General features: G+C 41.0%; 3 protein-coding genes across 3 annotated transcripts; all 3 read right to left on the reverse strand.

Moving 5' to 3' along the window:
• Positions 1-7,907: 7,907 nt before the first annotated feature.
• On the reverse strand, positions 7,908-8,294 carry LOC109765925 (putative cysteine proteinase inhibitor 7). Its single transcript, XM_020324696.3, has one exon. The coding sequence runs from the start codon at positions 8,292-8,294 to the stop codon at positions 7,908-7,910; it is 387 nt and encodes a 128-aa protein (XP_020180285.1).
• Positions 8,295-19,086: 10,792 nt separating this feature from the next.
• Positions 19,087-20,164, reverse strand: LOC109765924 (glutathione S-transferase 3). The gene is made up of 2 exons (XM_020324695.4): positions 19,682-20,164; positions 19,087-19,581 (listed from the first exon to the last, which is right to left on the reverse strand). The coding sequence occupies exons 1-2, from the start codon at positions 20,147-20,149 to the stop codon at positions 19,246-19,248; spliced, it is 804 nt and encodes a 267-aa protein (XP_020180284.1). The 5' UTR covers positions 20,150-20,164; the 3' UTR covers positions 19,087-19,245.
• Positions 20,165-24,295: 4,131 nt separating this feature from the next.
• Positions 24,296-25,409, reverse strand: LOC109765923 (probable glutathione S-transferase). Its single transcript, XM_020324694.3, has 2 exons — positions 25,058-25,409; positions 24,296-24,803 (listed from the first exon to the last, which is right to left on the reverse strand). The coding sequence occupies exons 1-2, from the start codon at positions 25,367-25,369 to the stop codon at positions 24,468-24,470; spliced, it is 648 nt and encodes a 215-aa protein (XP_020180283.1). The 5' UTR covers positions 25,370-25,409; the 3' UTR covers positions 24,296-24,467.
• Between the last annotated feature and the right edge of the window lie 1,227 nt (positions 25,410-26,636).

The following is a 26,636-nucleotide window of genomic DNA, read 5'->3' on the forward strand; positions in this document are numbered from 1 at the left end:
AACTATCAAATCCCAATGAAGATTTAACATTATTCTTAAGGCAACATTACATTGATTTTAAGCCTGAGATGGTGAGCTTACGCTTGTCCTTCCTTATTTCTCGCATGTGATGTTCTTCCTGGTCAATGTTAGTACTTTCTTTTGTTCTCTTTTGAGCATCTATATCAAGCATGAATAAATCTACTCTTGTTATGAAATGCTAGATTTCTTTAATTGATTGTGTACTTATAGCCCTCTATCACCAATGGTTGATGTTTTTCATATATAGACATATCGTACTGTAAATTGACACCGAGAGCCCCAATTTGTTCTATTCATCAGCATGCATAACGTCTCCTACAATTCTTTACCTTCATGTTGCTTTCGTGATGAAGCAAATGCTCCTTTTTACCCAGGTTAATGACTCTATTGTTAAGGAAGCTCATAGCTTGCATGAAAATGAATCACATGAAAAGGAACATTTAAAGTTCTTCCGGCTTCTTCTAAAGGATTTTCTGGTTAAATCTTGCATTGATGCTAAGAACTGGATTTCAATCCACTTTGCAACAGCTTTGAAGGTGATCTGTTACCCTGGAGCATCATATAAAGTTTGCCACCCTGATAAGGTGAATCATAATATCTTTAGATGTGTATTGAGTATGCGTATGCTGGAAGTTGTCATTTAGTAGTGGACTAAAGTGTCTTTCTTTTAGATTTTTCCATGTGGCGTGCATCAAAAGATAATGGACCATGCATCTGGATATTATACAATCTTTGCTAAGGTTGATGTCTTGTCTGTCTACAATGATGTTATTAGTGTCAATTCAGATAAGTTTTTACAATTGGGCAAATTGGGCATCTTGGTTATGAAGGCTAAAGAAGATTTGAAGATAGCTGGGGCGATCAGATTATGCGAAGATCATTCTTCGGGAAAACGGAAACCCAACAGCATTGATTTACACACTGGCTCCAAAGTTCGAAAAGGAGCTAGTACTAATGTTGAAGGCAAGATTTACAACGAACTGGATTTCTCCTGTGAGAGGCAAGAACATGATGTCAAGCAATCTTTGACTATATTGGAAGAAAATTATCCCGTGAAAAAGCCTAGCGGATCATGTAATGAAGAAGAAATCTGCAAGAAATGGAATGAAGGGCGGCACTGGCTAAGTGAGGATTCTGATTTTTTTTGCATGCTGTGTATTTTCAGTAGAAGATAGTTATGATTAAACACACATTTTAGTCAACATATTTCACTGTTGCTTTTATAGCATTCTGTACCAATTTATAAGTTTGGTTATGAAGAACAAGACTAAAATGCTAAGTAGTGGAGCAAGTCAATCTAAGTGTCCTTTCTAGGTTCGGCAACATCCAAGGGTCCTTTCTAGTTTGGTTAGATTGATTTGAATGTATCAACTGTGTCATGCAATCCAATATGTTTTCCTTTCAAGTGACTGTCTATCTTAAAATGCCTTAAAAGTTGATACACATTGGTAATTTTATACTTACTTTCTGAACCTGTAGACATTTTTTTCAGTAATGTTTTTATGGGCATGCCATTTTTTCCCTACAGACAACTTTATGCTACAAAATATTAGGCCATGTTTTGGTTGGATGCCGCAGCATGCCACGTCTAACCTGGACAACTTTGACTTTGCACAGACAGACGGAACTACCCTGACGTCCCTCCTCAAGTCATGCGAAGGCTTTTGCACAGGTTGAGAATCCTCCACGGGAAGGAGAAAGAAGAGATATCAAATCTTGCCAACCTCAACCCATAGCTGGCCAGAGCCCAACCAAATCTGGGGCCTATTGTTGATTGATTGATTGCGCGAGGAACCGGCCGACATGAAAATCAATATGTAAACAGTAACTCAAACATGGGGGCTCATACTATTGCTAGAAGTTCTCTACCCCTCTCTGTGGGGCGCCACACGTGGCTTGTGAATCCGCCAAGTGGCGCTGGAATTCCTGTACAAATAGCTCATGCATAGAGGGCAGATGATTACTCAAAAAAATGTAGCTGGTGACAAACCTAGCTTATGAAATCTTGTAAGCATCGGATGAGTTTGATTTCATCATCTGAGTTTGAATTGGGTGTTGTTTACTGCAACGCAGCCGATTTACAACATGGTATGGAAAAGAAAATAATGTTGTCCAAATCCAAGACATAGAATTAAGGTGACAATATGTACAATACAAATGTCAACAAATCTAATAACAACAAAATGTGAAAACCAATAGAAAATATGGCCAAATTAGACGGAGTAGATAACAAAGAGAGCACCAACTGTCGTCTGATTATCAACTGAATAGAGGATAGCTTTTCGCAGCGGTTCTAGAAGTGCTTGTACCATCTGGATCTCTCGTAAGACTGCGACCTCCCGAAGCATCACGCCTAGCCAAACAAAGTGAGCAGCTCTTCTCCCATGGCCAGCCGCTGGGTGTGCTGCTCTGGGCGAGGCGACACAACAAAGTCCAACGAAATACAGTTTGGCACAAGTCGATCCCCCGCGGATCTCCTAACGGCGACGCAAATTTTCATCAAGCTTCACGAAACTGCTCATAGCTCATAGATTCACTCACTAAGAAGGCTCCATGTCCCCAGCGGCCCGTACGTGCAGTGCATCATCAATGCGCGTGCAGATATATTGCAGTGATCAAGCGACCATCACTAATTATAATATACTCCCTCTGTATCAAAATATCAACTACAAAACATCTTATATTTCAAATATTTCGATACAGAGGCAGTACCTGCATGTCCTCTTGCGATGGAGCGGATATGCATTTCGGCCAAGAAGGGCCTCCATGTCGGCGGCAAGCTTCATGAGCTTGGCGTCCGTCGGACCGAAGCTGACGAGGCTGAATGGCCGTCCGGAGATGGCGGCGCAGCCGGCTTCGTCGGGTTCTTGACTATGCCGCCATCCTCGTTGTTGACAGAGTATTACCTGTTGCATGCACTAGCTACACGTCCAACCTCTTCTTTCCTATACCCTAGCGATCTTATCTCTTCAGCTAGAATAGCTCAAGGCAGTTAGAGCATATCTCTAGCCGATCCTCTAATAGGCTATTTTATTTACTCCTCTAACCGGCACCTAGCCGATCCCCTAAACCGTATAGTGGAGTAAATATTTTACTCCTGGGCTCGGTGAGCGCCTAAAATCGCTCGGCCTTGACCCGACCGAGTAAACTTTACGGCCTCTCTACCACCTCCTCACACCCCACTGCTTCATCGCTGGCACACCTCCTGGCGATCGTCCACCGTCCCCACCGCTACCTCGCCACCTCCCTTGGCCCTCTCCGCCCTTCTCCAGCCATTGTTGTCGCAGGATTCGAGGTGAAACGCCGCTATCACGACCGATTAAATGGATTTCCCTTGGATCTTCTTCCTTGTTGGCGGCCACCACATCTGACCATGCTTACACACCCTTGCAGGTCATTCCCGCGCGTCGCCCCGCTAGTTTGGCCTAAACGTTGCCGGCCGGCCGGTACGCCAGCACCGCCTTGCAAGTGTTCGATGGTTTGACTAGGTGATTTTTTTAATTTTTATTTCATTTTGTTTTGTACCGAGTCATTTGAATTAAAGATGAAGAGTTTGAAAGAGATGATCTTTGAAGACTCATCATCATCCGAAGAGGAAGAAGACGACGATGACTTCGAAAATGTTCTTGGCATGATTTAAGTGACCGAGGAGAGGATCATAGTTTGACCGCATACAACTCAACCTAGATAGAGAAGAGGGCCATACCAAGAATATGAGAGATTATTTTGATCCAAATGCAACCTATCGGGAGAAGTATTTTCGCCGGCGCTTTCGGATACACACAAGTCTTTTTCTCACCATTTCAAAACCGTTGAGAAGTATGATGATTGGTTCAAGTTTAGAAGGAATTCATGCGGAGAGATAAGTGCAAACCTATGATGATGTGCATTGCGGCTGTTTGAGTTTCGGCATACGGGTGTTCGGCTGATGCAATTGATGACTATGTCCGCATTGGAGAAGATACACTCTTGAAGGCCTTCGAAGATTCACTAAAGCAATGATTAATGTTTTTGGAACACAATCGGTTGTTAGCTACGACGTGCTCACCCCCTCTTTATATATCTGTAAAAACTTAAACAATACAAGTGTGTTGGATTCTCTCTCATTGTCAATTATCTACACTCATCATGGCACGATGCGATGGGCCGTCGTAGATCCCTTGAGAGGTGGAGAGCAGAACTCCGGGAGGGTGGGATCAAATATGGGAACACAATATAGTAGGTCCTCCTCATTGGTCTCTTCGTCACACTTCCGCTCCTTCGACGAGTCCCCACAGGATGCCTCCGGGATGACGTGCCACCTCTACAGTAGGCGCCCGATGCTCCTGGCCTGCGAGCGCGCGGGCCGTGCCGGCGTAGTAGTGACCTCGTCGCCGCAGAACCGCTCCGGCAGCCCGAGGGAGCAGCGGTCTAATACCAATTTGCACCTCCGGTGCAGAAAAACCCAACCAATTTGATCCCGACATAGTTGCAGTCGCTCAGAGTTCCCGGACCCACACCACACACCGACGATCTCTCCGCAGCCGCACGCCACAGCCACCATCTTCTCTCTCGGGCACACAGACTCTTCTCGGATAGTTTTTGGCATGGCTCGTCTTCCACGGGCGCTTAGCTCAAGACAAACCCGACCTATAGAATATCATAAGCATTCCATAAATTTATCACTGCGCAAACGATCTGTAGTACTGCACGCACCAGCCTGTTCACTCAAAATATGAACAATTATTTTAATACAACAACTCGGTTGTTTTCTCACATATAAGAACATGTTTTTTGACAATAGATGAACACTTCATTTCAAAGTTAGGTTGAGACATTGCTGGTTTTATTTACTATGTGTTCCATTTGGCTGCCCTCGTCATAATCAAGTTGCATATGTATATTCTTTAACAAGATCCAAAAGACATGACAAGGCAAGAGGATAGTTTATTATTGTATTGAACAACGAACTAACAACATTCTGGCAGCCCAATTATTGTTAACTAAGTAACCGATAGCTACCTATTTCACTTCGGTGAAGGGGAGGAGCTTGCATTTGTTCGTCAAGTCATGCTCGTACAGCTTCGCCTTATAGTTGCAGTCTCCCCCCACGAAAGTGTGTCACATCGATGATGACCTCGTAGGCCATGTCGGACACATGTTGTCATCTTCCACTCATCACCTTGTTGAACTTCACCCTACATTTCACGTGCTTGTTGAACTCCAACACCGCATAGCCGCCGAGCTCTAGGATATGCTCATCATTTATGTTCTTGATTGGCTACTACCCATTCTCTATCGTTGTGTGCCACAATTGATTTCCCATCGATTCTCCACACCGCGTGGCCGATGCGCTGGTGCCATACATGATCGCGACAACAAACGGGGAGATGATGGTTGTCCTCATGGCGTGTAAAGTTTGTGCCGAAAATACTATTAGTTGGTTAATGGTGTTTGGAGCTTGAGATAACGACTGGGTTTTGTGAGACTTTGGTCAACATGCAACATGAGTGGCTCCAAAATAAGGGAGATGATGGTGCTTAAATATACATCACAATAAGAGGGAAACATTAATTGAATGCATATCCAAATGGGCATTGATAGGACATTTATGACAACCTTTTAATGGGTGCAATCGTTATTCAAACATTAATTTGCAGCATACGAGAATATAGGGATACTCAATGAGAGATGATTACATCTTTTTATTGAGTATGACGGTTAGGCCACTATTCAACAATTATTGAAATGTGGCATCCATTGCTACCTTTATTGCAATACTAATAGATATACACCCACATAATAAACTAGAAGAAGACTAATTACTTCAAAAAATATTTGGATGAATATCCAAATATGGTGCATTGGTTACCACCGTTGATTTAAATGCAAGCATCTAGAATGCATATATTTAAAGATTTCTAACATAGGCTATATATAAGTTTTAAATTCACTTAATATAAACTTGATAGGCCTTGTAAGCCTATAAGAGGAAGTGGAAAGCGTGTATTTGGACTTTTGAGCAAAACTGTTAGTATGTTGACATGCAGGTTGATGGTTGTGATATTATTGTTTTATTATTATTATTATTATTATTATTATTATTATTATTATTATTATTATTATTATTATTGATATTAATATTTTATAATATTTTACCATTATATCGATGCAAAAATTTAGGTTGTTTGCTATTACAAAACTAGTTACCCGCACAACATATATCATTGTGGGTTCTAACTAGATGATCATATGACCAATCTAAGTCATGTGGTTCCTTTTTAAATCTGCTTTTTTGAACAAATGAAATAGGTAGTTTTTTTGGTTTTAGTAGACTTGTCTTCATCATCACTTTTGGTAGTTCCTACGCGTTCTTACTCCAGTTGCTCGACATCAGCCTAACACCCCTTTACATATTAAAATAGAAGTAAGAAACACTCCACCCCTTAATTCACATACAAACACTTTCTCTCCCCCTCTCCTTTCTCTCTCTCTCTCTCTCTGCCTCCATCACACACACACACACACACACACACACACACACACACACACACACACACACACACACACACACACACACACACACACACCTCAACACATGCCCTATCTCTCGCCACAACCCAAATTCCTTCCTCTATCCCCTCATCCACGCTCTCCTCCATCATGTAGCACATCAAGCGGTCTAGTAATGCTCTCCATTGGATCGACCAATGTGGGACGACCAACTCCGCCTCCATCTCCTTTGTTGAGTTCATCCTTCAATGCACTTGAACACTATTGCTACTCCTATGGGAGTTGTTGGATTTAGTGGAAGAGGAAGGATGATGTAGCAGAATAGTAGAAAGTATTTCCCTCAGTAAAGAACCAATGTTTAATCGAACCAGTTGAAGTCTACAAGCTAACAAGATAAGCAGCACGTGCACACAAACATAATAAATGCTTGCGCCCAACTTGGCAAGGGGGTTATCAATCCGCTCATCTTGATAGTTGCAAGGTTAAAAGCAAATACTGATATGGAAAAAGTTAAAATAGTAAAAGTAAATAAAAGAGTAATAGAGAATTGACCCGGGGGCCATCGGTTCACTAGTGGCATCTCTCTCGAAAAATAATATAAGAAGTATATAGAAGTGATAATATAATAGTATTTAAATAAAAAAATTATAGATACGTTGGAGATGCATCAACTATCCATGCTCAAATTTTCCCATCTTTGTGTCCAGGAAATCCTATTCTACGCTTATTGTTTAGGATAGCTGCCATTTTCCCTAATGAGAGTGTTGTAGGGCCGACCCATGTTCCGGGTTTTAATTATAAATTTTCACGTGATTTTTTCACATTTCATTTTTTTATGTTCATTATTTCTAGTAATATTTAATATGTACATTTTATTGAGGCAAAATGCTCACTATCACTCGAGTAAAGTAGAAAATATAAGGAATCCCCGTATTGGCAAGAACATATTAGGCTGATAGTCATCGTAACCGATGCCACCACAAAATATTTTTCCCTTTCCCAAGTCAAATGGCCGGTGGACTCCTACACAGACAATCAGGGAGGCCACTTATATAGACTCACCTCCTTTACAAGTTATTAGTATGGAACACACAATTTTTTTTGTATCGAATATATAGCTTCAGGACTGTGTTCATACCACAATATATTATTGTTACTATTTTAATAAAATCCGTTATTTTTATGAAATTATAGATCTATGTAGAGTTGAGACATTGCTGGTTTTATTTATGTGTTACATTTGTTTCCCCTCATCGTAATCAAGTTGCATATGTATGTTTTGACAAGCTCCAAACCACATGACAATGCAAGAGGATAATTTATTATTGGATTAAACAACGAACTAACAACATTCCAGGAACCAAATTATTGCTAATGAAATAACTGGTGCCCGCCTATTTCACTTTGGTAAAGGAGAGGAGCTGGCGTTTTTTCGTCAACTCCTGCTCGTACAGCTCCGCCTTGTAGTTACCGTCTTCCCCACCAAAGTGTGTCACGTCGATAATGAGCTCGTAGTTCATGCCGGACACATGTTTTTGTCGGCCGCTCAACACCTTGTTGAACTTGACTGTGCAGTTCACATGTTTGTTGAACTCCAACACCGCCCAGTCACCGAGCTCCTGGATGTGGTCATCATTTATGTTCACGATTGGCTCCCATCCATCCTCTACTGTCGTGTGCCACAATTGATGTCCCATCAAATCTGCACAACGCGTGGCCGATGCGCTGGTAGCATACATGACCGTGGCAACAACGACAAGGAGGATGCTGGTTGTCCTCATGGCGTATTAACTTTGTGCCAAAGACACTATTAGCTGGTTAATGGTGTTTTGAGCTTGAGATGGCAAGTTGGTTTATGAGGGACTTTGGTGAACTTCAGAGTGAGGGGTTCTAGAACAAGCGAGACGTGGGTGCTTAAATAGACATCACTATAAGAGGTAAACATGAATTGAATGCATATCCGAATGGGCATTAATAGGGCATTTATGACAAGCTTTCAATGGTGCAACCATTATTAAAACATTAATATGAAGCATACCCAAATATAGGGATACTCAATGAGAGATAATTACAGTTGAGTGTGACGATTACACCACTGTTCAACAATTATTGAAATGTGGTATCTGCTAATACCATTGCTGCAATACTAATGGAAATACACCCACATAGTAACATAGAATGAGACTAATTAGTTCAGAAATTAATTGGATGCATATCCAAATATGGTGCATTGGTTACTACCTCCGATCTAAATGCCATCATCTAGAATTCATATACTTAAACAGTTTCTAATTTAGGCTACAGATACAACTTTCACTTGACTTAAGATAGACCTTCTAAGCTTATAAGAGGAAGTAGAATTGTAGAAAGCACATATTTTAACCTTTGAGAAAAACTGTTAGCATGTTTATGCAGATTGATGGTAATAGTATTAGTTATTTATTATATTCAATTTTTATAATATTTTACCGTTATCTCGGAGAAATTTTTTAGGGAGATTGATTGGTTTGCTACCAACATTTGGCGTTGCCAGCATTTGGAAGCCCAACATTTACAAAATCAAAAGTTGCCAACATTTGGCAACCTTCTGTGAGATTGGCAATGAAAATTGATATGCTACCAATCTCTGGCCAACATTTTGTAGTTGCCAAAATTTGGCATCAAACCCTAGAAACATGCAAGTGCAGCCTTGCAATTTTGACCTCGCGTATAGTAGGCCCAAGCACAATTAAACAGAGGGTTGTTCCCCCGCAAAAAAAACAGAGGGTTGTTAATTGCGCTCCAGAAGGGCCTCCCCTATATCTCGCCTTCAGCGGGTTCAGCTTTCGTTTTGCTGAACGGGCGAGCGAGATAGGCAGGCCCACGCGCGCGGCAGGCCACATCCTCTTTTTCTTTTTCTCGTTTCATTTTTTGCTTTATTTTTGTACTTTCATTTATACTTTACAATATCTCTATCTATATATATATATTTGAAATTTTTGAACAAGTATTTGAAAATTGTTAATCAAGTATACGGAAAAATGTTGATGTGTATAGAAAAATTGTTGACCATGTATTAAAACAATGATTTTTTTATCATGTATATAAAAATGGTAATCAAGCATTTGGGAATTTCAAATGTATATATAAAAACTGTTGACCATGTATTACAAATGATAAAACAATATATATATATATATATATATATATATATATATATATATATATATATATATATATATATATATATATATATATATATGAACATACTTAAAATGATAAAGTAGAATATATATTACCACATGGTAGTATATGAGACATGTGGGGTAACTACCCCAGGTGGTAGGATGGATTTTCCCTATATATATAATAATAATAATATATATAGGACAAATGTTTCCTACAAGCAGTGGTAGTTACCACCACTTGCATTTTGCAGTGGTAGTATCTGTCGAAACCGAGAGTACGTACGTGTAGTATGTAGTATATAACAATGATTAGGTAGTATATATATACTAATTTTTAGGTAGTATGTACCATTTTTTGAGGATGCTCTTTTTTACGTACAAATATGTACGTATTTCATAAATATAACAAAAACTATGGGCTCATATGCAATTTTTTCACGTAACTTGCTTTGAAATATCTTAGATATAGTATATGAACATATTTAAAATCAAAAAATAGTATATATAGTACCACTTGGTAGTATATGAAATATGTGGGGTAACTACCACCGGGTGGTAGGATGGATTTTCCCTATGTTAATCTTTATTTGAAAAATCTTAATCAAGCCTTTTTAAAATGTTAAAAATGTGTATAGAAAAAATCTTAATCAAGTCCTTAGATGTGTATTAGAAAAATGTTGATGACAAATACAAAAATATAGAATAATAACTAAAAGAACAAAGAAAACCAAAAAAGAAACAAAATAGAAAATAAAATTAAAAAACGAATTAAAAAAATTCCAAAAAAAGAATGAAGAAAACGGAGAAGAAAAATAAAAGAAAAAAGCCCAAAGAAAAATAATGAAAAAAGAGGTAAAATGAAACAAATAAGTAAAACAGAGAAAAAACGCTAAAAAACAAAAGAAAGAATGAAAACAAAAATCCCGGTAAAACTAGTGGTAAACCAGCTTATTGCGCCTCAAGTAGACCACCCCCTTCTGCTATTTTAATAGCTTGACCCTAGCCTTGTGGTGATACGCCTCCTATTAACCAGTAGACCCGAGATCTCGGCTCTCACGCGGAAGAGAGAGAGAGAGGCTACTAGCTTTTGGGCGTGGCCCATTAAAGTTTTTTCTTCTTTTTTGAAAGGTAATAGAAAATTTTGTATTCCATTTTCTGTTGCATGATGAATAGTTAATGGTTCATTGCCGACCAAAAAGAAAATCACCATGTCTTTATCTAACTAATTTAAGTAATATTAGATTTTTTTGCAAAGAAATAAACTTATTTATATGTTATAATTAATATTTGCACATATACATTAGTTAATATTATAATTCGAAAATGTCAAGTGTTAAAAAAAATTATGTAGCCTTTAAAAATATATTTATGTAACCTCACAAATATATGAGCATTTAAATAAAATTAAGGTGTTCATGCTGTTTCAAACAAATATTCACGTTGTTGTACATAATGTTTATATATATTTATGAAAATGTTCATGTACTCTTAAAACATTGTTATTTAGATAAAAAAAATGAACGAAACAGAATATCAAATAGATAGAAAGTGGGAGAACATTAAATAATCACAGCAAAAGGACCCTAGAAAACTGCGAAGAAAACAAAGATAAGAAGAACAAATGCAAAAAGAATCATTTTCTACCCCACATTACTAAGGGAGTGTTTGTTTCCAGGGACTTTTTTGTGTAGGGACTAGAAAAAGTCCCTCTTAGAGACTTTTTTACCAAACGGGAGGGGCTTTTTAGGGACTAAACTAGGCATTTGGGACTAAATGAAGAAGACTCTCAAGGAGAGTCTTTTTGGGTCTTTTTGGGACTTTTCCAATAATGCCCCTCCATGCACCCATTGGCCCGCCACCCCATGGTGTTGTTTGATTGTTATTTTTCTATATACTAGGGGCAACATGGTCATTTAATAACCTCTAGGAAGGGACTAGGGACTTTTTAGTCTCTGAAAACAAACAGGGAGGGACTTTTTAGGGACTAGGGACTTTTTAGTTGGGACTAGAAAAAGTCCTAGGACTAGAGAACCAAACACCACCTAAGACAGCCCAAGTCGGGCCACATGTGAGCGAGTGCGCACTATACCTCACAATAAGCGGGGTATAATGTTTGTGACGTAGAACGGTCCAACATCAAATAACATAGTTTGAACATGCCATGCTAAACAAATACACAATGTTGTTCGACTCACTGGAATCGCTGAGATTTATCGGCCCCACACACCGGTGGTCACTCCACCACCAACAGCTCACCAAGGCGTGATGTGAGGATCACCCATTAATCTGCCCAAACGAGAATTGCAGTGGCGATGGAGGTGAGCAGGGAATTCAAATCTCAACCTTCGGGTTGTCGGCGAGAGGACTAAAACACTAACAAGAGCGAAACTAATAGGTTTTTTTAATACAAACTAATAAGGTTGTAGATTAGAGAAGAATATTAGAGCAACTCCAACAAATCCTGTATCCATAAAATAACTAACGTCTAGGGGGATGTATGGACAAAACACGTATCCAACAGATCCCGTAAACATGAGTAAATTTACATGATTATGTAAACTTGCCTTTGATTTAGGTGAAGTTTTCCTTCCGTAAACTTTTGATGGGTAATACATTGGCTGAAACTTCCCGCCGCGCCACCGCTACCCCGCTGAAATGCTGCCGCCCGCCCACCCACCGGCGCCGCACCGAAAAGCCATCGCTTCACCGTCAAAAAGCAGTCGTGCCGCCACTACCCGCCACGCCGCCGCATCGCGGCGTCACCGCCGCCCGTGTTACCGCCCGCCGCCATGCCAGGCCGCCGTTGCCCGTCCCACGTCACCACACAGCCTTTCGCCGGCGGCCACCGCACTGCCTCGCGCCGGCCACCCACGCCGAAGGCCGTCACACACGTCACTGGCTGGCAGACACTAGACCATTATCTAGTATTGATTAGTGAAAAAGAAAATAAAAAATATTTTTATGGGAAGAAGTTTACCGGATCTGACAAAAGTAGCTCTCAAGAAATTTCCCCTATAATTTACGGACATCCTGTAAAAACACTTTTAAGGGAAGTTTTTTGGGGAACATTTAGAGTTGCTCTTAGGGAGATATATGGGTTGAAACGTTAGCACCAGCCAACCGTTGGCGGCTTTTTTAGATGAACGACCTGACTTTATTTCATTGTTCAACAAATAATGCAAGACAAAGATATCCATTAGGTTTGAGAAACCAAACATGACGCCCCACCGCATGTGTGGTCGCCATTCTAGCTAGTCTTTGTGCTTCCCCATCGCTATCACTCTGCTCATGGCAAATTTCGACGTGCCATAAACGAAGCTTTGCAAGTTTTGATGTCTTGCAAAATCATGCAATGTTTCCCCATGTTCCGCGAGGCCTCTAGCTCTTTGACGACTCTCATACATTCTGATGCTATGTGAATATTATTGAGCTAGAAATCCTGCTCCAGAGTTAGAGCTTTTTTTAGAGAACCCAGAGCTAACCCTCAACCCTAAACTCTAACCCTAACCCTAAACATTGACCCTAAACCCTAGAGCTTCTCCGTTAATCACAAGCGTGGAGAAGAACCGGCCCATTGGCCCGGCCAGCCCAAGTCCAATACGACGTGATCTACATATAGGGGGTTCATGGAAAACGTTTTCCTGTTTATCCGAAGAGTTTCCCACAGACAGTCCGATGGATACCCAGCAACTCATGACACCGGCGCCGGCGACCCTGCAGGAAGGTGAGCCCTCCAACCGCCCAGATGTATCTCTGTCGGGGAGAAATCTGGAGCCGTAAGGGTTAGAAAGGAAACCCAAGAGAGGCTCGTTCATGCGGCAAGGCGATTTCCGCTGCAGGAAATCAATTGCTAGAACTATGTGGGGCGTCTTCGGTTTCTTTCTTCCCACGGAACAGATCGACCACCCGACAGAAATATTCCATACGCGTACTTGCGAATTAGAGTACTACATGTGCATGTGTGTGTCCGTGTAGGACTAGTGTTGGACACCGAATAGGCTAAGCTCCTGTTGGTTAGCAGCTGCTATATATATGTACCTATAGCCCCTGTAATCCAATTGTGTTGCGTGCTATGTATTGCTGCTAGCTATTAGTAGATCGATTACTAGATCAATTCCGGCTACAAGCAGAGTACGTACAGAAAATCGATCAGGAGCAGAACGGCCTTTGCACTGCATAGGTGGAACGATCAGAGGAGACAGGTTCGCCTTTTCGCCATTTATTGCGTAGCCGTCGTGGTATCGTCGGAAAGTACTTGACATTGGGACAGGGCCAACACCCATTTTCTTAAGTTTGCTTGGTTATTAATTGGTTTCTCCGCAGGAGACATGGCTATGCTGCTATACAAAGCACCTACTGGCATTGCAATTTTCTCTTTTGATGGGGACTACCTCAATGATCAGGTGGAGGTACTCGTTTTTCGTTGCTGATGCTCCTTAGTTTTTGGCACTTATCAATGAGAAATTCAAGATCATCTAAGCGATCTCTTTTTTTTCTACAGAACTTCTGGGAATACTTACCACCGCTTGTTAGTACCGCTCACATTCTCTCTCTTACTACCTTTTGTCATATTTCCTTACGCTTTCTGTTGCCAAATTGAACAGAGGACTTTACAATGTTTCACCAGTCTTTGTTTTCAATTTTTGCTGCGACGAGTGGGTGCAACGTAAATGCCAACTCATCAATTGGTAGTTGTTATTTTGTTATTTAACTGATTAGAAATCGAATCAAGCTGGTCGACCATATTTTCTTCCGAGTCTTTCCTCATTGTCATGGGTTTTAGTGCCATTTTTTGCACTCTCTTTAGTGGCCAGACATCTGCTAATGTACCCTTAAAAGATCAACTAACACTGGTTGGAACCCAATTTGGGTATGCACAAATTTCTACCAAAGTGAGTGGTTACATTGTCCTAGCTAGGGATGAACGGGACCTGACTTTGTACTCCTACCAAGAACGACACAGTGGATTTTTTTAGAAATACTAACATCTAGCTCTAGGCATGAACATTTTGGGAGCACCACTGAGAGAATCGTCCAAATGGACACTTGGGCAGCACTATGCTTTATTGTTGATGCAGGGCTATTAAATTTCGCTGCCTCCTTTCATGATTTAGACACTTGCATCACATTTGAAAAGCCTTTTAATTTCCTTTGTGTTTATTTCTCAGAATCTGGAGGAATTCATAAAAAATGAGATGGTGCCTTCCCCCATTGACACCACGACCAAAGCTATTGATGATCACCTAGCCAAGAGGCTCACTAAGCTGTGTTGTTCTGAGAAAGAAATTAGTTGTGGGGAACGATGAATATAAAAGAATAATTGAAATGAACCTGGTTAGTATACTTGATAATCTTTCTTGTAGCTTCTGTCTGAATGAACAATATTGACCACTACTTTCTTTTTCAGAGAATAACATGTCTGCATGTTCATGTTCCGGATTGTGAGGTGGTAATTTGCAGTCTGAAGAATCCCATGTATACTTTATTGCCTAGAAAACTATCAAATCCCGATGAAGATTTAATATTCTTCTTAAAGCAACATTACATTGGTTGCAAGCCTGAGATGGTGAGCTTACCGCTTGTCATTCCTTATTTCTCACATGTGATGTGCTCCCTTGTCAATGTCAGTACTTTCTTTTCTTTGCTTTTCTTTTCAGCATCTATATTAAGCATGAATAAATCTTCTCTTGTTATTAAATGCTAGATTTCCTCAACTGATTGTGCACTTATAGCCCTCTATTGCCAATGATCGAAGTTTTTCATAGAAATATCATACTATAAATTGACACCGAGAACCCCATTTTGTTCTATTCATCAACATAACATCTCCTACAATTCTTTACCTTCATGTTGCTTTCAGTGATGAAGCAAATTCTCCTTTTTATTCCAGGTTAATGACTCTATCGTTAAGGAAGCTCATATCTTGCATGAAAACGAATCACATGAAAAGGAACATTTAAAGTTCTTCCGACTTCTTCTAAAGGATTTTCTGGTTAAATCTTGCATTGACGCTAAGAATTGGAATTCAATCCACTTTGCCACAGCTCTGAAGGTGATCTGTTACCCTAGAGCATCATATGAAGTTTACCGCCCTGATAAGGTGAATCATAATATTTTTAGATGTGAATTGAGTAAGCATATGCTGGAAGTTGTCATTTAGAAATGTACGAAGTGTTTTTCTTTCAGATTTTTCCATGTGGCATGCATCAAAAGATAAAGGAACATTCATCTGGATATGATACAATGTTTGCCAAGATTGATGTCTTGTCTGTCTACAATGATGTTATTAGTCTCAATTCAGAAAAGTTTTTAATATTGAGTGAATTGGACATCTTGGTTACGAAGGCTAAAGAAGAGTTGAAGATAGCAGGGGCGACCAGATTGTGCAAAGACCGTTCTGCAGGAATGCGGAAACCCAATAGGATTGATTTACAAACTCACTCCAAAGTTCGAAAAGAAGCTAGTACTAATGATGATGGCAAGCTTGACAACAAACTGGAATTTTCCGGTGAGAAGCAAGTACATGATGTTAAGCAAACTCTCACTATAGTGTACATACTTCACAATTTGCCTGTTGTGCATGAAGAAAATCCTCGTATGGAAGAGTCTAACGGATTATGTAATGAAGAAATCCGCAACAAAGGGAGGAATCAAGGGCGACACTGGCTAAGTGAGAATTCTGATTTTTTTGCCTGTTGTGCATTTTCACTTTTTCAGTAAAAGATATTGATGATTAAACACACACTATAGTGTACATACTTCACATTGTTTTTTTATAGCCTTATGCACCTGTTGATAAGTTTGGTTATGAATAATAACAACAGTAAAACGCTAAGCAGCGGAGCAGGTCAATCTAAGTGTCCTTTTTAGGTTTGGCTACATCCAAGTGTTCTTTCTACTTTGGGTAGATTGATTTGAATGCATGAACCGTGTCATATGAATACGTTGAAGTGACATTCTATCTTAAAATGACTTGAAAGTTGATACACATTGGCACATCAAATAGCCTTTAAAATATTTGTTTCAGTTAGATTTTCATGGGCATGACCATTTTTTCCTGCAAAGAAGTTCAGGCTACAAAAATATTAGGGTATGTTTTGGTTGGATGGCACAACATGTCAAGTCTAACCTGAACCTTTTGACAAACCCATAGACGGACGGAACTACGCCGATGTCCCTCCTCAAGTCAAGCGAAGGCTTTTGCGCAGGGTGAGAATGCTCCAGAGAAGCAAGGAAAAGGACAAGATGTCAAATCTTCCCGACCTGGGCCCAACGCATAACTGGCCCAAAGCCCAACCAAATCAGGGGCCTACTGTTGATTAATTGTGCAAAGAACATGCTGACGTGAAAACATCATACTACAAAGAAGGTTCAACATGTAAACAGAAACTCAAACATGGAGGCTCACAGTACTACGAGACATTCTCTAACCCTCTCTGTGGGGCGCCACATGTGGCTTGTAAACCCGCCAAATGGCACTGGAATTCCCATACAAATAGCTTATGAATAAAGGGCAGATGATTACCCCCAAAATGTAGCTCGTGGCAAACCTAGCCAATGAAATCTTGTAAGCATCACGTGAGTCCGATTTCGGTTTCTGAGTTTGGATTGGTTGTTGTTTACCACAACACAACCAATTTATGACTACTTATATGGAATAGAATAATGTTGTCCAAATCTAAGACATACAACTAAGGCGACAATATGTACAAATGTTCCCGAACAGTAAGAAAGGAGATTTACTAGTGTGATCCAGAAAAATGCATCTAGCAAATGAAAATTAGATTCGAGCGAACAAATCCAATAACAACAAAAATTGCGAATCAATAACAATATAGCCAAATTAGACGGAGTAACAAAGAAAGGGGAAATGATTTATTATATAATAGAGAGAGAGAGAGCACCAACTGTTTTCTTCTGATTATCAACAGAAGAGGATTCTGACAGCAGATCCGGAAGTGGTACAACTTGTACCAACTCTCTTAAAACAGAGTTTCGCTTCGCTTTATATATAAAGCAACAATCGAAGAAATGCAAGGCCGAGCGATACAAGATGGCGAAGCAGCCCTCTTACAAAGCCAATCCTGAGATATTCCTTTTTTTGTGAGAAATTTTCGATCTATTCATCTTTAATCATGGTAGTACAACGGATATCTGAAATAATAAAAGTTACATCCAGACACCTAGCGACGACTACAAGCATTGAAGCAAGCCGAAGGCGCGCCGCTGTCATCGCCCCTCTCTTGTCGGAGTCGGGCACAACTCGTTTTTGTAGACAGTCAAAAAGTCATCGTGCTAAGGCCACAGAGGACCAACACACCAGAACAACAACCGCCGTTGATGAAGAGAAACTTAGGTCGGAAGGATCCAACCTGAAGACACATGAACAAAGACGAATGAAGATCAGATCCGAGGAGATCCACCAAAGACAACTACCGACCGAATCTCGCGAGATCCGCCGGAGACACACCTCCACTCGCTCTCCGACGATGCTAACCGCACCACCGGGACATGGGCTAGGCAGGGAGAACCTTATTCCATCTTCAAGAAGTCACTACGGTCTCGTCTTCCTGAGCAGGACACAAACTCTAACAAAACTTGAAGAAGCACATAAAAACGGAGCCCTCCCGCCGGCATAGACCGGGCACCCATGGCCCCAAGGGCACATAAGATGTGCAAAGCACTGGAAGAACTGAACACCTCCACGCTACGACCTAGCACACCAAAGCTCCATGACGAATTGTACCATCTGGATCTCTCGAAAGGCTGAGCTCATCAGTAACCTAGCCTTCGAACACCCGATGCATAATGCATAGCCGAACAAAGATGAGCAACTATCCTCCCAAGTCCAGAGTCCATATGCCGGGCGTGCTCCACATTCCAGATGCGTACGTGAGCAGGCGCGACCACACCTTCATGAGTGGCCTTTCTTTTAAAGCTTATGAGTGATCTGAACACTGCTCTTGGAACGACATATATAGTTCGCAACAACAAAGTCCAACCCCCGGATCCCATATAGACGACCCAATTTTTCATCTAGGAGGCCAAAGACTGGTCCTCCATGAAACTGCTCATCGCTCATAGACTCAGTAACTGAGAAGTTTGATTAATTGAAGGGAAATGATTCAAATGACAGGACGACTCATGCAGCGGCTCGGCCTCACCAGGGGGCGCTGCCCAGCCATCTCCTTCCACCGTGCGGGCGGTTGGGAATGATAGGCCGGCCGCCCCGACCACTCCTGTGAAGGGGCGATTGGTGCCGATCGTGGTTGTACGTACCCCCGCCGACCGCAACGCCTACTGCGTCTACACCGACTACGGCGACCTCTCCACTCGAGCCCTTGTGCGATGTTGTTGGGGAGGGGGTTTCTACACCAACTTCACCCCCTCCATCAACAGATATATGAGATATATTTTCATATTATATATACTTGATATCGTAGGTCTTTGCGGATATTTCTATATACTTAGTCAAACAAACTTTACCAAGTTTGACTAAGAAAAATCGTACAACTTGAATTATTTTGGAACAGAGGGAGTACATTCAATTTGACTGAAATTCGGTTCACTCAATGCCGTAAAACTTCTTGTGTAATTCGTACTGGACCTTCCCATCGGGAAGAACCTCGCTTACGCTCTCCCTTTCCCTGCACCTCTTCTCCCATCGCGTGAGCTTGGGGCATTCCGCCTCTAAGTCAATCCCTCCATGCTGCTCATACCCGTAAAACATGCTTGAAAATGGGATGAAGACGACGTCCAAGAACCCGAATTCATCGCCAGAAAAGAAGCACTTGTCCCCGAGCACCTCCTCTAGACGTTTAAGATGCTCCACCAACTCTTCCTTGGCCGCCTCTTTCTCCTCACCCTTGCTGGTGAAAAACTTCGTCTGGGTGCTGAACACCTAATTTCATTAAGATGATCACGGATAAATTGAACACGTCGACGACGAAATGGAATTTACTCCAACAGAAAATTAAAGTAACATCAGTTTGCATATATACCTTGTGGTCAATGAAGTCAGCCCAGAACCTGGCGTCGGCCCTGTCGGCCGGGTCGCCGGGGAGCAAACGGGTTTCCTCGCCCCATACCTCGTCGATGTACTCGACGATGTTGACGGAGCCGCAGACCGGACGGCCATGGTGGATGAGGATGGGGATCGAGCGGTGGACGGGGTTCATGCGCCGCACCAGTTCGCTCCTCTTGCGGACGCGGAGGTCCTCCTCGATGTACTCGAACGGCACGCCTAGTTCACGCAGCGCGATCCGCACCCGCATGCCGAACTCGTTGCACCAGAAGTCGACGCAGGTCACCTCGCTCTGCCGCCCGGCGTCCATGGCTTTCTCCAAGCCCTGTCCCGTCTTCAAGGTGGGAAGAAATGGAGCCTTTGATTGGGTCGAACTCTGGTCAAGGCAGCATCCAGACCACTGGGATTTATAGGCGAACCAGCTCCACTCGATAAATGGCATCATCGCTGACGCCTATGTCAATGGACCCAGTATAGTTTCAACAATTAGAGAAAAGTAAAACATCGCTCAGCGAAGGGTACCCAGTCTAAAGGTTAATATTCTTTGGCACGCATCGGTCAGAGCTGTGCCGTGCAACCGTTCTGTGTTTGTTCACTTGGAAGTTGTTTATGCAAGAAGGCAACACATCTGAGATTTACAGGAGATCCTGCTCTCTTCCGTTGCATGCATCATGGCTGACACCCACACTAATAATTAAACTCTTAATTAGACCGGTGTTGTTGTATATGCCCGATAGTGGAAAGTTGGTCCCTAACTCCCTATCAGGTGATAGATATCTGTTTTAACTTAGCCTAGGAAAGAGACGAGGGAACCTTCCAAGTTCCAAGTAGCAAACGCTTGCGTAGTTGAATTTGTCCGATATGCGGCAGGAAAAACCGTAAAGATAGATGTTGGGAGGTCCCAACAGCCCACTCCCCGGCTTCTTTGACTGGTACAATTCGATTGGACAATTAGTTAATTAGCTGATTTGGACAATAACAACTTGTTTAAACTTCTCATTTCTATCTTGTACCCCCTTCGTATAAAAATATAGCGCGTAATTTTTTATGAATTTCACTACAGCGCGACATAGTAACGCGCAACCCCACATTTGTATTTCAACAGATGTGCTGGTCATATCATTGTAGTTTCATAGCCATGGATGTGTGGCCGCTCGGCAAATAGAAGGATGCACACGGTGTCGTGCTGGAAGAATACATGGGGAAATGTCCGTGCCATAGCCATACAATGTCGGTAATTTTATTATAGTCGAACTTTGCAATGTTGAACAATGCAAGTTCGTAGGTATAACATTAAAATTAATAGTACTGAATAAATAAAATATAAAATGATTCACCATGTATGTAATGGTGATATTATTTGGTATTATTGATGATGCAGATCTTTTTCTCTACAAATTTGCTCAAATTTATGAAGCTTGATTTCTTCTATAAAATAAATCTATAAGCACTATATTTGGAATGCACAGAGTATTGGTTAGGGACCTGTGAAATGAGCATTCGTTTTTGTTATTTAACAAGCACTCATTTGTATTCATTTGACTTTCTTTTTTCATATTTTTCTGTTAGAAGTTTAATAGTTGGAGTGTGCTAATTTTGTGTTACCAATAGTACAAATGTGTGTAAATGCACAAAATCCATGTACCACGTATATGAGAGTATACATATAGAGGAAATCATATATTGAGGGCGACATGAGGATCTTGCCAATGGATCTTGATGGAATGAGTTAGACACGGACACCAGAATTACCCAGGTTCAAGCCCCCGAGGTGGGTAACAACCCTACTTCTCCATTTATCGATAATCTTAATTATCATCTTCAAAAGAGCTTACAAAGCTATACCCTAGCGGTGTAAACTCTCAAAATCATTTTTGCTCTCTCAGCGTGATTGTCAATGTAGAATGTTTTGAACCCTCAATATTGATGTGTGTATTCAGAATCATATGTGCTCGCAGAATGTCAGAGTCATGTATTTCACCAAGGGGCTTCGGGTCCTTATATATATGCAACATAGCTTGTCCTCTTAGTCAGGTCGAACTGACTTGAACTCCAAGTCACCTACGATTAAGGAAGGCGGTGTCCTTAATCCACACGATCCTTGACTCTTTCGTGTTTGTATCCCAAATCCGGTCCTCCCTTTCTACCTCCTACGCCTTGAGATAAGGACTTCTAGAATGTCTACAGGCACAGATCACAGATGCAGCTTCATATGTCTTCATGTTTTGTACTTATAATGTATTTATACAAATACTCCCTCTGTAAACTAATATAAGAGCGTTTAGAATACTAAAGTAGTGATTTAAACGTTCTTATATTAGTTTACAGAGGGAGTACATGTATATTTGTGGACAATATGGACCGTTTATTTATTTTATTCCACTATGGGTCTTTAGCTGTTCCAAAATATGAAAAATGCACTGAGTCGTGATATAACCTCATGAATTTTAAAATTTCAAACAATTTCAATAGATTTGGAATGTACATTGCTTTTATAATTTTTCCTCTCTCGTTTCTTATTTGTGTGTAAACATACACAGTATTGAAAATAAGTAATTACAATTTTTGAGTTTTAAATTTAAACGCATTCACATATACATAAGGCAGAATTTAAAGAAAAATGGTCGACATGCAACATTTAGACAGTTAAACTAATTGAACTACATGGCATTAGATAGTTAAATTAAACTACATACAGAACGTCTTTGGCTTTGACAGAGGCAACATGGCGTATCTTGTGATGCTGCTTTTGCTTCAACATGGGCAGCGGCCTTGGTGCAAGCGACATACACGGCGACGTGGGACAACTCCATGGCCATTTATGCTTTGTGTCCATTGGCGTAAGAGCGGGCACCATTGGCGTGGCATATGTCATGGTGCCAGCCTCCTCATTGACGGGAAGCTTAGCTCCTCATCATGGTGTGGCATGGAACTTCGCCTCTAGGGTCTTGAGCACCCCGATAAAGTCTTTCTTGGCCTGGATTGGTTTAGTTTACTCCTAATTAACTGTGGTCAGCAAGGACGAGCGATGGGTTGAGCTGAATTGATGGACTTTTAATACCCTGTTTTTGTGAGAGGGGTTTTAGTACTACAATGTATGAACTTGGAAGTCGATAACACTTCATCGAGCTGTGTATTTTGTTCGTTCAACTACACTAACTATTTTGTTTTTGCGTTCTACACTAACTCTACTAGCAGAAGAAATTAAACCTCGCAAGTATAGTTTACAGTATTCTTATACGTAAATAACTCAGCCATTACAGTACCCTTCTGTGCTTGTTCCCTAGCTTTGGGAGTTGCCCATGCAAGAAGGCAGCACATATGAGATTTACAGGAGATCCAGCTCCTATCCGTTGCATCATCGCTGACACTAATTAGACACTTAATTAGAAAGGCATTGTTGGGTATGTATGTGTATGCTCGACAGGTGGAATGTTGGCCTATACATGTAGTTAGTCTAAACAAAACAAAAGGTTACCTAGTCAGAGAGATTAGGGGAACCATCCAAGTAGCAAAGGCATGTGTTGTTAAATAAACTAGATGTTGGGAATGTTTTGCATTTCAGTGAGGTTTTGGTTATTTGGAACATGAATATTTGAAATAATAGTTTGAACAAATATAAGAAGTAAATGTAACTACCATGATAAAATGGAATTATCCATGCACGCATGTTTGCATGTTTAGGTGGCTTTTTATTATAGTTGCATGTTGAGGTGGGCCTTTTCCCATGCATCCTCAATAATGAGGTGGCATGCTTGAGAGAAACGTGTTAGTGGGGGCTAGCTATTTATATATAGAAGATACATCCAATATGTCGGGGTAGAAGAACCATAAAGGTACGGGAGGTCCCAACAGCCCACTCCCTGGCTTTTTTAGTGTTGTAATCCAATTGGATTGATTAAATAATAACGTATTAGCTGATTTTGACAATGACAACTTGCTTAAAAGTTCTCATTTCTACATCGTACTCCCTTCGTCATAAATATAGCACATGTTTTTTAAAATTTCATGTTTCATAAAGTTTGACCAAGTTTATACAGAAAAATGTCAATAATGATAATATGAAATATATATAATATAATCTAAGATATGTTTCACAATGTATCTAATGGTTATACTTATTTGGTATTGTAGATGTGATTCTTTTCTCTAAAAACTTGTTAGACTTTATAAAGCTTGAATTTTGATGAAAAAAATATATATCTTGAGAACTTCCGGACTGCCCGATATATGAATCTCATTTTTGTTATTTGTCAAGCACTCATTACCTGATTTGGCATTCTTTTGTCATGTCTTTGTTTCACTTAGAAGTTTAATTGTTTGTATAAGAGATAACAATTTATTAGTCTAAACGGAAAAAAGTTAACTTAACATATAAGAGAGATGATGGGAACCTTCCAAGTGGACAGCACATGTGTCGTTAAATATGTCCAATATATTGGGGTCGAAGAACCATAAAGGCCCGGAGGTCCCAACTTACGGGTTGTCCACTCATTGGCATGTCCGAGTTTTGTAATCCAATGGGATCGATTAATTAAAAATTAATAAGCTGATTTTGACAATGAAAATTTGCTTACAATTTTAATTTCTACCTCATACCCCTTTCTTTCAATATAGTGTGGGTATTTCTTTCTTTCAGAAGGTACATTTCATAAAGTTTGACCAAGTTGGGTGACAAAGAGAACACACACCTAGGAGATAAAGCCACAGCGGGCATATAACCAGATTACATGCATGCCTACATAGATAACCTAGTACTCTGTTTAGTTGGCACCATACTCCTCCTGGACGATCTCATACACCTTCTCAGGATCAGTAAGTGCCTTGGCCACGCTCTCACGCTCCCTGCAGCGGGCGGCCCAGGCCACGATCCTTGGGCAGTGTTCCTCCACGCTGAAGTCACCGTACTTCTCGTAGGTGTAAAACCAGGGAGTCAAGGTCACGAATGCGACGTCAACGAAGCCAAACGCCTGGCCGCCAAAGTAGTCTTTATCACCGAGCTCTGAGTCCAGGGTCTTGAGAGCCCCGATCATGTCTTTCTTGGCCTGCTCCTGGGCCTCCCCCTTCGTCGTCAACAGGCGGGTCTGACAGTCAACGATCTACAATTTCACATTTGGAATGTTAGTCTTGCATCCTTTGATTGGAAAAATAGGTCATGCACCCTTGTGTTAAGCTAAGTTTACTTGCTGGATTCATGGAAGCTATATATGGTTCATAAATCAAATGAACTTTTACAAGAATGCTTGTTACTAGGTGTATAGAGAAATTTAACTCAACTTTGAGGTACATTGAAGCGGCATGGTTTTGTTCTCTTCTCTGTTGTCTTAATAAAGCGAGGTTCCATTGTATATACCTTGTTGTCGATGTAGTTAGCCCAGAACCGGGCCTGTGCGCGGGCGTAGGGGTCCCGGGGGAGGAGCGGCATCATCTCCGGCCACGCCTCGTCGATGTAGGTGAGGATGATGAGAGATTCGCAGACAGGCCTGCCGCCATGGAGCAGGACGGGGATCTTCTTGTGGACGGGGTTGGATCTCAGAAGCAGCTCGCTCTTCTGCTCAAGGTTCTGCTCACTGTACTCATAGGCAACGCCCTTCTCTGCCAGCGCGATCCGGCACCGCTGCCCGAATGGGCTCGCCCAGAAGTCCAGCAGCATCACATCCGCCATTGTTGGTACTACGAGGAAAGTGTGTGGGTGGCAGCTTGGTTGGTTGGTGATGCTGATTTTGGTGTGTTAGGTTTGAGGTTTCAGAGGTTTTTTATAGGCGATGATGGCAGAAGGGGTTTTAGTTTACTCCGAATTAACTACGGTCAGCAGTGACGAACGATGGGTTAAGCTGAATCAATGGGGTTTTATTAATACATACAGAGTATGAACTTGAAGTACATGTCACTTAATCGAGCTGTGTATTTTCTTGGTTCCAGTACACTAACATGGAAGTCAGAGTAGGGAACTCGGCAATCTCACTCCCGAGTTTTGCCGATTCCAGCAGTGTCTAGTAGAGTACTCGTAAAAGAAATTAAACCTTGCAATTTGTTGCGCAGAGGCAGCAGAACACCTAGGAATTATAGGCGATCCAGCTCCACCCGATCGATATTTGATGGCATCATGGCTGCTGACGCCTACCTCAATGGACAAGTATAGTTTAAAGTATTTTAATACGTAAATAACTCAGCCATGGCAGTACCCTTCTGTGCTTGTTCCCTAGCTTTGTGGGTTGCTCATGCAAGAAAGTAGCACATATGAGATTTACAGGAGATCCAACTCCTATCCATTGCATCATTGCTGACACTAATTAGACACTTAATTAGACCGGCATTGTTGTGTATGTATGTGTTTGCCCGACATGTGGAAAGTTCGCCTCTATGACGTGACCTAAAATATATCCATTTATAGTTAGTCTAAATGAACAAAAAGTTAACATATGAGAGAGATGAGGGGAACCTTCCAAGTAGCAAACGCATGCGTCGTTAAATAAGTCCAATATGTCAGGGTCGAAGAACCATAAAGGTACAGGAGGTCCCAACAGCCCACTCCCTGGCTACTTTGAGTGTTGCAATCCAACTAGATTTCTTAATTAAGAATTAATTAGCTGATTTCGACAATGACAACTTGCTTAAAATTGCCATTCCTGCCTGGTACTCCCTTGGAAGCAAATATAGTGTGTATATTTCTATTCGATAGTCACATTTCGTAAAGTTTGACCAAGTTTGATATTTCTTTGTTAACTTGGCTAAACTTTACAAAATCTGTAAACATTATAATTTTGAGACTGAGAGACTATAGCCCAAGAACTTCAGGACTACCTATGTATGGATGTGTATGAACTTGCAAGTACATGACACCTCACCGAGGTGTGTATTCTATTGGTTCAAGTATGCTAATGAAGTATAACATCTTGCCAACTATTATATGGTTGCACCTGTAAAATCTA

Source organism: Aegilops tauschii, chromosome 2, assembly GCF_002575655.3.
Source record: "Aegilops tauschii subsp. strangulata cultivar AL8/78 chromosome 2, Aet v6.0, whole genome shotgun sequence".
Taxonomy (NCBI): Eukaryota; Viridiplantae; Streptophyta; class Magnoliopsida; order Poales; family Poaceae; genus Aegilops; species Aegilops tauschii.